At 42.3% G+C, this 12,714-nt stretch overlaps 1 protein-coding gene across 1 annotated transcript in view; it reads left to right on the top strand.

Moving 5' to 3' along the window:
- PTPRG (protein tyrosine phosphatase receptor type G) overlaps positions 1 to 12,714 on the top strand; it is a 395,271-nt gene that overhangs the window by 343,282 nt on the left and 39,275 nt on the right. The window contains exon 14 of the mRNA XM_083869612.1: positions 7,839 to 7,930. Coding sequence (XP_083725738.1) covers positions 7,839 to 7,930 — 92 coding nt within the window. The remainder of the gene's footprint in view (positions 1 to 7,838; positions 7,931 to 12,714) is intronic.

Below are 12,714 nucleotides of genomic sequence, written 5' to 3' on the forward strand. Positions count from 1 at the left end.
TGCTGAAGTGGCCAGTGAAAAAAGCCCACTCTCCAAATACTCAGTGATTAAGACAGAAAGAAAATAATCACTCTTTTAATATTTATCTTGGCCCCAGATAAGCTAAACATGAATTACGTCCAGCAGTGTTGGGAATTCTTCCTAGTTCTCCCATGCAGCTTTAGTCCAGGTGCACATGGACACATGTGTTGGAAAGATGAAGCTTCCCACTGAGTATTTCATTGTATTTAACAAACTGGCATTTCTGCCTGAAGATGGGCAGGGACGTCAAAACTGAGGAACAAGCTGTGCTTAAATTTTTGCGAGACTTTTATGTTGGATTCCAGCCTTGGGATACCTAAAATATCTGTCAGTTGAATGTCGTGATGTCCCATTTGGAGGAAGAAGATTTTTTGTAAAGGAAATAGCAGAGCTCTCCTGTTCTGAGAGTAATTAGGTGGGAGTAATTAGGGGCATTTATGAGAATATTCGAAAGAGAGACTGATGTCTCTCTGTTTCTGTTGTCTTCTCCTAGGTTGGATCATCTACATTTTAGTTTTCTTATAACACTGTGTCCAATCCAGAGGAATTACACTTTGTGTTTAAAATTACCTGCATTTCAACTTCCCACTGTGTTACCTTGGTTGTATTCATTTTTTTACCTAAGATTCGTCATCCCAAAAGGAATTCATGTTCTGCAATGATAATATCAAATATACCAAATTTTGAGTTCTTGGAGGTGCTGAAAACTCCTCTCTAGTAAGAGACAATCTTCATTGATTGCTGTGGCTCTTGTGATTATGGAACAGCTCTTCACTTGCTTAAATCCAGCTTTCTTTTGTGAAAAAGTTTTAGGTCTCCTTTTTAATATTACATGATGTTTTGGGCATTGGAAGCACACATTTTATAGGAAGTGCCTGAGGTATTATTTGATTGGAAAAGTCATGTCTTTGTTTTCCTCTGTAATTTTCTAGTCTTTGTTATGAATGTTGCATTACATAAATAGTTGGCTCAGGGAGAAGAAAATGAATATGGTCAGGCTTTCCTTTGGTTTTTAAAGCTGTGCATAATTTTAAACCATTTTAAGATACCACCTAGAGGTATGTCTACTCTATTTTTGCCTGAAGACATTAAAGTTCTGAGTGGTACTACATATAACCAAGGAGCTTGTTCTCCTGCAGTAGAAAATACTGATGAGTAAACCCATCCAGTCATCTGTAAAATTGCTGAGTGTATCCAAGGCAGCTGTTGTGAGTATTGATTAAAGCAGGAGCGGAAGGTTTGATGCCTCTGGCCCTGTCAGAGGTCACCAGGAGAGTAATTAGCTACCAAGTGTCACAGGGCCAAGTGTCATCACAAATAAGGTTTCACCATTGCCTTCACTGTTCTCCAGGGACACCAGGGTGATGGGACAAGGAAGCGTGGAAAACGTTTGTGCTGAGTTAAACTAAGACTTATCCACATGATTTGCAATTAAAGAGCTTTCTAAGTGCATTTCTGCACTGGCCACCTGGGTGCTCTCTGGTTGCAGAGCTGATGAAGGGGGAGGACATGAAGGCAAGCCCATCTGGGGGTGTTGTCATCTCTTAACTGTTTAATTATTTGAATACCCTTCTGAAAATCATGATGTCTCACGTAAGGCCTGAGTTCAATACTGTATGGGATATAAATGGGTGCTGGGCCCTGGTGCAGGAGAGGATTGGGAGAAGAGGATTTTTAATTTTGTGGAGAGCTGTGTAGTCAGCTGGCAAATTTAGGCCATAAATATTAAATGAGCTGTCATTTCGTGTCAGAAATCCCTAGTCTTGTTCACAAATTAGTTTTTCAACTGGACAATTTTACTAGTGATGCATTCTTCAGCACAAATACTGTCTTGAAGTCTTGTCCACCTTCTTTTTTTACTGTCCATCTGCCATTTCCCAGCCTTTTTCCTTTATTTATTTCCCTGTGATACTAGAGAATATTGTGGATGGACAGGTGATCAGCATTTGGAGTCTTCTGTGGATCTGTGTGGGTCAACTCCCTAATGTGAAAAAGTACTTCTCCTTGCCCAGAGGAAGTCCTCTGAAAGAGACAGTCTACTTTTCATTGTTCTGTCTAGGATAACATGCCAAGGGCTTGGCATGCCATACACTTCTGAAATTACCCATTACCATGCAGACCTGTCCAGGTACCAGATCTGTGTGATGCTTAACACTGCTATGAAGAACTAAAGAATATTTCAGGCAGAAACTGCTTTGTGGGGAAAAGGCAAATGGTCTTCAGGAGGGATCTGCTGGAAAATCAGCATTACTGTAGGGAAATTTTCCTCCTTTATCAGCTTTCCTTTATTCTCCTGGTTTTATGCATTCCTGCTTTGTACATCCTCCAGCAGCTCCAGTTCGGTCAGCATTCAGTGCCTTACTGCTCCAGCATGGCACAGGTTCTATTATAACTTGGCTTTTGAATTCTGGTCATTAAGACCTGTGATGGAAAATAACTGTAGAAAATTAGGGTAATATAAGCCATTTTCTGGCCAAAAATAGCAAATGCAGATGCCTCCCTGATAAAATGAATGTAATATCACTGCTCCATGCTGGTCACTTATTCATATTCATAAGATCAGCTTTTTTCATGTGGTTTTCTCTCCTCTTTTTCTTCTTAACGCTTGAGTCAGTTTTATTGCTCATAAAAATCAGTGACTGATGACCCCAGCTAGAGCAGTGCAGACTGCAGACAGCTGTTGTCCAGGCTCCCATCCACTGCTCTGCTGGTGACATGGTCATGATTTGCAGCACTTCTGTTGTTCTGAAGTCTGTGCTCTTTTCTGAGGAGTCATTGCCAATTCTGACAGTGACAAATGCTTGCCAAGGAATAGTGAAGCTAGTTTAAAGTGCAGAGCCATGTGTTACTAGTACACTTGACTGCATACATACTCTGGTTTTGGTGCCAGCAGAAACCAATCTTAATTGTGTCTCCTGAAAAACATGCAAAACAGTTCAATGGGAATCTGAAGCAGCTTTTCTTCTATTGAAAGTGAGGATGAATGTACAGAGGTAGTGAAAGGGGATTGTTTCCTGTCTTTACATCCTTGTTTAGGAGTTAGTTGCAGACACCCCCATGATGGAGGAGCATGGGGAATGAATGCCTGTATCCAGGTTGCATTTGGTAAAGACTAAGCCATGTCCTGTGCAGTCTGGTTTAGAGGTCCCATACAGATCCTAATCTGACTCTTATTCCATCTTTCCTGTTCTTCCCACCAGCTAAAAACTGTGTGTAAAAGTAGAATGGCTACAGGGACTATTGGCCTCTTGGTTAACAAATATACATTCTGCAGAGGTTCTGTCTGTGGGAGGCTGTTTCTGGAGGAAGGGTGCCTGAAGGACAAGATTTGCCCTGCTCTGACAGTAGTGAACAGACCTGCAGGACCCTTTCAAGCCATCTGCCCATGAATTGGTCATTCTTTAGCAGGTAATGACCCAGGAAGAGAGCCTAGAGCTCCTAGATGCTGGTACAGAAATAAAGTAATATAAATCTGGCTGGCCTTGGAGAGGGAATACACCCTGCTCCAGCCAACATCAACACCTGGAAGAAGGACAAGAGAACAAGGAGCAATGAATGTGCTGGTTGCTTCAGCATGAGGCAGGGCATGGCTCTTGGGTGTCCCCAGAACGTGAAACATTCCCCTTTGGTTTTTCCTGTGTTCAGCCATTGCTCTGGTTCCAGCCAGCCAGTGCAGAGGAAATCACTTGTCCCTCACCATAATCCTGGCTCCTCCTCTCCCTGTCTTGGCTGCTCCAGAGCACACAGATCCTGCCTGTCATCACAGATCAGGGGATGCTGCCTGTGCTAGACCCAGTACAGAGGAGTAAAGGGCAGGCAGTGCCCTCGAAGCAATTCCCAGCACTCCCATTGTCTGCAGCTGAGCTGTGTTTGCATTAGAGGCAGGATTAACACTGAGGCTCTACCTTCTACATGAAAATAAAATGCATCCATACTTTCAGGCCTTTACATGAGCTGGTTTTCCCTCTTGCTTTTAGAGGAGTGTGAAGGAGAAGCTGCTTGAGCTTTAGTAACTAATAACCAAGGAAACCTGTTTGGAGTGTCAAAATCTCACAAGGCATCTCTTATACAGAAGTTAATGTAGTATTTTGCTCCACAGAGGTGGAACAAGCATTTAACCCAGCTAATCAGGACCATCTTTTGGCATATTTTTATGTTTTTATCTTAGTAATAAAGTTCTGCTGCTCTGGACTTTGCATCCTGTTAGTTTGCTTTAGTAACTCATAGACAGTATTTCTGCAAAAAGATTCTGGGCAGGGGGATGTTCTCCCTCACATTGTCTTTGCATTCCAGACCCTGCCCGTGCTGCTTCTCTGGGGAGATGCTAATCTTGCAATGTTTTACTTCTGCATTTGGGTCCATATGTGACAACTGTGTGTCTGATCACCACAATCTCACACAGTTATTGTACCCCAGGGAAAGAGAGCCACAAAAACATATGGGGCTAGAGAAAATGGTGTGCTTCACTGCTCACGGGCATATTTCAGAGACAACAGACTCTTTGGTATTTCACAGAAAAGATACAGCACTCCAAAATCTTTTAGAAGTGAATCAAGGTTGTGATTTGTTTTTCTCAACCACTGCTGCATAAAAAAAATACAATTATTCTAAAATTAGTGTTTCAGTTGTTAAGATTTTAATAATCATTTATGCCAAGACAAATCCCAGTTGTGCATTCACTATGGACTGTTTCTATTAGGGAAAAAGGCCTGTTACTTTTTCCTGCTGATAGTGGTGGTTTCCTGAGTAAATGGGCACAGATATGCAAGCACCTGCCCATGTATACACACTGGGGTTAAAAGTTACAGACTGAAGTGCTCATGTGAAAATAAGTGTAGATTTGAACCTTGTCTAGCCCTGCATTCACTCCCCTCTCCGGTGGCTCAAAACAAGCAATTTCCTGCTCTCATCCTTTTCCTTTATCCAGCCCTCCCCATACACACACTCAGATTTACTGCAGCCTCTTGTAGCCTTAGCAACTGCTGCCACTTAAGGTTTGTATCTGGAGGAAAAGGTAATGGGGAGGGGAAATGCCAAGGGATAGAAAGGAGCATCCTAAACTGGAGGAGGAGGCAGATACTGAATTGTCTGAAATGCCTCTCAGTAGCCTTGATGGCAGCTATCAGTATTTATTACTACAAACCAGACTTGAGTTTCCAGGAGGCTCTGCTTGGGGCCAGGTGTTTCCTTACTCAGGAAGAATGGACATTATCCAAACTGGAGTTGTCTGCTTGGCACCCTGAGATGTGTTCCCTCCTGGAGCTGCACAGAGGAAAGATGCCAGAGTGGGAAATAGACCCAGGAAGCAGAATTTCCTGGAGAATTCATCCTGCAAATTCATTAAATCCATAAAAGACCTTTTAAAGATCTGAGGGCACAGAAGGTGATGAGACAGGGATGCAATGACCTATGTGCACTAAGTTCAGCTGTAGAGGCTGCACTTAGAATATTTACAGCTATTATAAACAAGTAGGAAAAAAAAGAGTTTGAGAGACATGTCTTCACGTAACATGCCAGTATCCATTATTGTAAAGTAATCAAAGTGCTGCATTACATATGTACAATAGACAAGAGTATGATGTTTGTGACTTGAGAAAACCTTTAGTCAAAGTCTGAGGTGTCTGCCTTTGCAAAACAGCTGCAGAATGTCTTCCAGGACTACAATGCAGAAATTCTAATTACATTAATGATTGTAGCAAATGTTACTATGTGAAATATTAATTTAATACATTGTTAATCCAACATTGTGCTCAGCAGAGTTGCACTGGACTGGGTATTCAACTATTGCCATCATGGGCCTTAAAATATTGCCACAGTGAGATTATCTGACGCATTTACATGTTTTGAGGCTATCAAGAAAAAGCCATCTTATGACTGTGTATAAAAACCATAATGCCAGCCTTTCAGAGCCTCTGAGAGTATAAAATAACAAATTAACAAAAAAAAATTGCTTTTCTTCAATATCATCAGCTTTAAAAAATCCTGTAAATCCCTGCATTAAAGGTCTGGGGTTTTATCAAACACATTTTTAAGGCCTTCATTACTAGGAGAAGCCATTCAAGGATTTCTGTAGTATTGACTCAGGGGAAAGAGCCCCAAATACATCAAAATCAGGAACATTTTGCCTGTTTCATATTCATAGTTTCTTCTTTATGTGTGACTGATTTATTCTGCTGTGTGCCCCCAGGGTGTGCATTGTCCAAAATAAAGGCTGCCAAAAAAAAATGAGAACAGGGAGCAAGTGATGAGGCGGGGGGAGTTCAGCCCATGTCTTTAAATGCTGTGAGACTATTGCACATCTTGCATCCTCATGTGTGAATTCACCTTATGGTGTTTCTTAACAAAAGCATACTCACTAAATATATGACTTCAGCAGAATGCAAGCCATCATGCCTGAAAATAGAAAGCTGCTCCCAGACAGTGACTCCATGCTGTGAAATCCACTCTCTCCTGCTTCTGGATTGTCTTAAGTTGTACTTGTACATAGCTTGTGTTTGTGTTACAAAGCACTGTGCCTGTGCACTAGAAAGTACATGGAAAGCAAGCACCTGTGATAATTTTCAATCCTGGTTTCACCTCAGACAGTGGTTTGGTTTTCAGGGACTTTTTTTCTCCCTGGCATGTATGGATGTTGGAAACAAAGCGAGCACAAATGACTTTGCTCTGCACGGAGAGCACAAAGCCCGAGTTGCAGAGCAGCAAACTGCAGGAACTGCAGGGCAGCAGCTTGGATGCCACATGTGCAAATATGTTTGAGCAAGGGATCCTGCAACTTGGCAAAGTCACAGTTCACCAGGCCCCCACAAACTTTGCCCAGGTGTTGAGGAGCAGTTGAAGGGTGACAGCGAGGGGGATCTTTCTGCACTGGGGAGCTATTGTTTAGCGCCTCGACAGATGAGACCAGACCCTTCTCCTGCCACAATAGCTGCTCACACCAAGCAAGACTCATTAAATATTCAGTTCCAGCCTCAAGCAGCTCATTAAGTCAGCAATGAGCAGTGACGCTGGCGTTGGAAAACCCTGCCTCAGTTAACATCACCATGCAGAGTCTCCCTGGATCTCTTGATGTTATTCTGCTCAGTACCTTTTCTGTGATGACCAGCTTGTGCTCTCTGCTTTGCATTAAATACAGGTAAAAAAGAGTCAGGTGGATTTAAGTTGTGCTCTTCATTGTAGGCCTTTTCAGAGAGGAGTCCTGGGGCCCAAGGGAAGTGTCTATTGGATTTTTGTGTACCAGCATATGTAATACAAGTTTGCAGGAGGAGGATGGGATGAAGGTTATATGGCATTAGTGTTAAAAAGCAAGCAAACAAAAGACCTTAATGTTTGAAGGATAACTTTCATAGAAGAACATCATGATATGCAGCAGGTACAGATGCTGTATTACTGCTGGTTGTTACACAGCAGAAACTTTTACAGTAAGTGTATTTTCCCTGCAAATTGAGTGTCTTAGGTGGATTTGGACTTGAATTGTATGCTGAATGTTTCTTGTGTGCTGAGTTTCTTTCGTATTTGAAACCTGTTTTGCAGCCACTAACTTTTATGATTATAATTTCATATTCAATAGTACTTTAGCAATAATGTATATAGGCATTTATGATGGGTGGATGTCAGATGTTAGTGAATTAGAGCACACCAGAATCTGAAATTAGGATGGTAATTGTAGAAAACAAACATATGTTTTTGTGTATCAATGTTTTAAAATTATAACATCTGAAAGTATGGAACAGAAATGGAGAAACAGAACATGTGCAAAAGTTTTTTTCAGAGAGCAGTTTTTCACACCCTGAATCTATCTTATTTTTTTTCTTTAACAGAAAGTGTTTTCAGACTGCTCATTTCTATGTGGAGGACAGCAGCTCCCCCCGTGTGGTCCCCAATGAAAGTATTCCCATTATACCTATTCCAGGTAAGAAGGGCTTAATCTCCTGTGTTTGTACTACTTGGAGTCTAGTTTAATTCCATAAAGAAGAGAAGGTTGTGCTTGTGATAAATCATGGGGTTTTGGTAGAAATTTGTTGTATGGTGCTGCTTCATTTAATTTAATGTGCTTTGTAATGGGGCTCCAAGTGCCAATGCTGTATTTTTCCGTAGGCACCTCTCCCACTTTGTTTTAATAGAAATTTCAGAATAACCTTTGCAAAATGTCAAAAACATGAGTAACAAGTCTTGAAAACACTGAGACATTGCATCCAGGGTGAAACCAGCTGCTCCATCAGGGCAGGTTGCAGAGGAGGGATATTCAGCTCCACTGCTCTCTCGAGACTGGGGGCCTTGCTCCCACTTTCATTGTGTGTAGAGGTGAAATCTGGGGTTTTCAGAAAGGACAGTGAGACACAGTGATAAGCAAACAATCTCAAAGTAAAGTCCAAAGCCATCTGTTAATTTGGTATTAATAAAGTTACCAAAGGTCAAATTTTTCAGCTATACTGAGACTAATGCTGGAAGCAGAGTACAGTGCTATTCTCTCTTCATGAGGCATTTTCCTCTGGGAATTATTAAGTGCAGGATGCAGCTGCCTTGAAGCTGTGATGACAGAGAGCAGCTTGGTGTTGCTGTGGCCTTTGCAGCCGCTGCCTTGTTTGATGATGGTCAGTCTCACAGGCAGGATTAAGATACCAAAAATGTTATATTGACCTCAGCCTGTCAAAGGCTTGTACTTGTTTCTTGAAGGTGTTTTAAGTTTCCTTCTCATATTCTGTATCTGCATCTTTGGTCTGGGATTCAATCTTGTACCTAATTAGGTTCATTTTACAAAAAGAACATTCAGAGCCTTTTCTGAGACACTGAAGAAACTTGCTTCCTAGCAAAGTGAAGTGCTAGGAAAAAGTGCTTCCAGTTATATTTTCCTTGATTTTATTCAGTAGACATGTGTGACTTATTTCTAGAAAGAGTCTTTCAAAGTACCCATGGGAACTAGTAGAAAAGGTCAGCTATTACATTCCTGCAGAAAGCATTAGGCAGTTTGCCTTGCAGTCTGATGCTGTACCACTGAAAATAAAGAAAACGTGCTATTGTCTCCTGTCCCTTCTGTTAGAGACTAAAATGCATGTCCTGGTCACCTCACTTCCTCAGCAAAAAGTCATCCTTCTCCTTTAGGGTAAAGGAGGTGACAGATTTTAATCTTAGACTACCAGTGATTAGTTTTCACAGAAATACTTAAATAGCTGAACTCCATTCTTCCTACTCTGAAACCAAGAGGAACAAATGCCCGTTGGGACTGCTTGTGGCAGTCAGTTCAATGGTCCCACCATGCCTGCTGTGGTACCTCCTTGTGGGGAAGGGGAGGCTGGGCTAAGCTGACTCTGACACAGCATAAACCCAGAGGATTATGTCTACAAGGCACTGGGGGGAGACAAATTCTCCCTTCAGACAGAAACCTCTTTGGCCAATGTGTAGTATTTTTATTGTAATTGAGACAATTTTTTTTCTCAGATAAAAGAAACCAGCAGAAAGCTCCATCTTCCACGCTGCACTGTGTGCTGTTGAGACAGTGGTTCTTCCCTGTTGCACAGAGATGTTTTGATGGTCAATCCATTAAGACTGGAGTGCATTTATATGAAATATAGTGTAGGCTGAAGAAGTTCCATTAAAACCCTGCAGGCAGCAGGTACTGTCAGGGCAGCATGTGCACCAGTGCTTCTCCAGCAGCCATTCTGGCACATAGCAGAAAGTGACTGGGAACAGAACACTGTCTTTTGGGGACGTTTCCCATGACTAGAGTAAGCCAGACTGTGATACCACAGCAGCTTTGTGAGGAACAGGATGCTACTGTCACTGCAGTGCTCCCTGTGGTGTGCTCAGACTCAGTACTGCTAAGAGCTGCTCGCCCCTGATAAGGGGGCACTGCAGATTAAGGCATCCCCTGAGCAAATGCTTCAGGACACCTTGAGCAGCTTTGTAGTTAAAAATGCAGACATCCAAATGGAGGGGCCTTAATCTGAAGCTGAATCATGCCCAGAAAAATCATAAAAGAGAATAAACTGGTGAATTTGAAGATCTTGACACTGGCATTAAAGCCACCAAAAGCTAAATCACCCTCTGTAAGGACCTCACTCTGTGTGTATTATCTCTTACCTGTACAGGTATAACAGTTAACACATGGATACTTTCAGCCATGAGGCTCAAGTTAGTAGAGAAAAATTCCAGCTATGTTGGCTTTTTCCAAATATGGAGATACTGCCTTGAAAGATCTTGAAGCTCTCCGAGGTATTTTCCTTGTTTGGAGATGTAGAAGTAGGCTGTTTTCCCCCATATACCTGTCGCTAGATGACAGTCTTCCCTGACGTCAGCTGCTGCTCCCACATAGGCAGCCCACTGAAATGCCTTAAGAACATGAAATGACAAAATTCTCCTTTAAATTGATGGTAACTGATGAAATGATAAGTCTCTGAACTTTTCCTCTGGAAGCTGCCGCAGGGTGTGAGAAAGTCTTACTTGCTATGTTGATACTAGAAGCAAAATACAAGTGGCATTTTCACAGAAACAAGTTTTTTAAAGTAACCTTGTTAGACTGTGAAACTCCATCCTTACAGGAGGAATTTGACTATGTCCCTGTGAGACTGTGCCTCTACCTCCTACAGTTCAGTGGACCAACTCCCACTCTTGGTGGAAGCAGCCACACTGATGGCAGTTCAGAGCAGCAGAGTGGCTGAAGATGTTCAGCAGGTTTGCCAAGACCCATCTCAGCACACAGTGAGCTTCTGGGCACAGGGAACTGAATGGGTCTGGGTTGGCTGGTCCTGGCCCAGGTACAGGGTGGCTCTGCCACGTGCCAGGGAGCCAGGCACAGCGAGGTCCTGACACAGCTTGAGGTTTCAGAAGAGCACTGGTGTTTCTCTGTGCCACTGCTCTGCTCCGTGATGTGTTGGCACCATCAGAGGTAGCCTTTGTGTTTATTTCTGCTCAATGTCCTGCTCTTGTTTATGCAAACCCTCTGTTTTCTCAGGTCTACAAGCTCTAAATCAGACTGCCAGCTACCTGCTATAGGCACACAGTGGAACTTTTCAGGTGTGAAATCTAAAATATCTTCTTCCAGAGGAATTATTTTATCCATTTTCTATTTCACTTCCCTTGGCTACATCCTTAATTATTGTGCAGGAAGCCACATCACCCATAGGTGCGTGCCTATGTGCAAATTCTCTCTGAGATCCAAATCATTATCATTGTTCATAATTATCTGCACTGCTTGATCTAGAGGAACACAGGACAAAGGAGTTATCATTATCTGAGTCACCCACTGGATATTATGGCTGAGGTATGAATCTCAACTCACATAAGCCTTGCACCTAACAGTTATACATCTGTAGTCAGTGGCAGATTTCTGAAAACTTCCCTGCCATTCCACCCAACAAAATTATTTCTCTGTATCTTCTCTCTTTGTCTCCATGCTCAGGTAATTTTAGCCACATATACACCATCTTTGCCTGGATCTCTTCTCAATTTGCTCTTGGCAGCATCTCACTCAGCAAAGCTGCTCCTGCTTCTGTTTGTTTGGTCTTCTCTATTGCTGGGTCAGTAACTGACTGACTTTCTGGATCTTTCTGGACTTGATCCTCTTCAGTAGGCTGGGAAAGTTAACAATAACAGCAGCATCACAGCTGCAGACCTGTGCATTTTGCAACCATGAAGCCAAAATGCATCCCTTAAGCAGTTCTCCTTTCTTCTCCTAGCCAGAGCTGCTCCCTGACAGCAGTGCAGAAGTGCAGTTCTGTGCAGTTCTGTTAGATGATATCAAACAGTGAAATGCATAAAAATTCCACTTCTAACCTCCTCCTCTCTGTTGTGTCGGAGTTTTCCTGCTTTTGGGTGGAGCATTGTTCTTGCTGTGGATCTTGCTGTGACTTTGTTGGTTCCTTGCTCAGCTGATGGGCACAATGGATGCTGTGGCACTGATGGCAGGACTTGAGGTGAGATCAGTACAGAGGTGCTTGAGGCTTGACCTGATGGAAAGCTCAGAACTCTGTATAGTTTTGACCACAGTCCAGAGAAGCAGAGATCATAAAGAACAAAACAGCTGGCCAATGCAGCTGATTCGTTTACCATATTTTCCAGAAGCATTTAATATCTTATATTTTCAGTGTAAGTAAAATTTCTCAGAGGTGATGCCAATCATTTCAGCTGTGTCTAGATGAAAAGACTTAAGAAACAGTTTTTAGATCACAGTATGTTCAGTTTTAGGTTTAAATGACAGTAAATTAATTTTTAACTAATCATGGACTTTATTAATAATGTATTTTAAAAAACTAGTGGCAGAATCTGATGGAGAAACACTCATGGTTCTTCAAGAACGTCTCAGTATGGGTGTGCAAGGCCAGGAAATTTAGGAATAGCAATAAAAAGGTGCTTTGACCACCTCACACCCCCCAGGGTGTGAAGGCCAGGGCACCCATGACCCTCTTTGATTTCCCTCTGTCTCTTCATGGTTACAAGGACTCCCATCATGAGTCCATCTTATTAATTCTTAGTTCTTCAATAATTTGAATATTGCCTTGAACCTTTCCTGACAAATGTCAGTGGTCAGACTTGATGTGTTTTTTACAGGCTCAGCTGCTGTGTTTGGGCAGCATCCACCCTTTGACAAACGATTTCTATTAAGAGACAGTAATGATATCTCATTTGACAAGGAAACTGCAGGTTCCCAGCACAGACTTGGTATCTTACTGTTTTCTGCTAAGGTGTGTCTGTCTCAAG

This window comes from Zosterops lateralis (assembly GCF_965231275.1).
Source record: "Zosterops lateralis genome assembly, chromosome: 11".
NCBI classification, from domain to species: Eukaryota; Metazoa; Chordata; class Aves; order Passeriformes; family Zosteropidae; genus Zosterops; species Zosterops lateralis.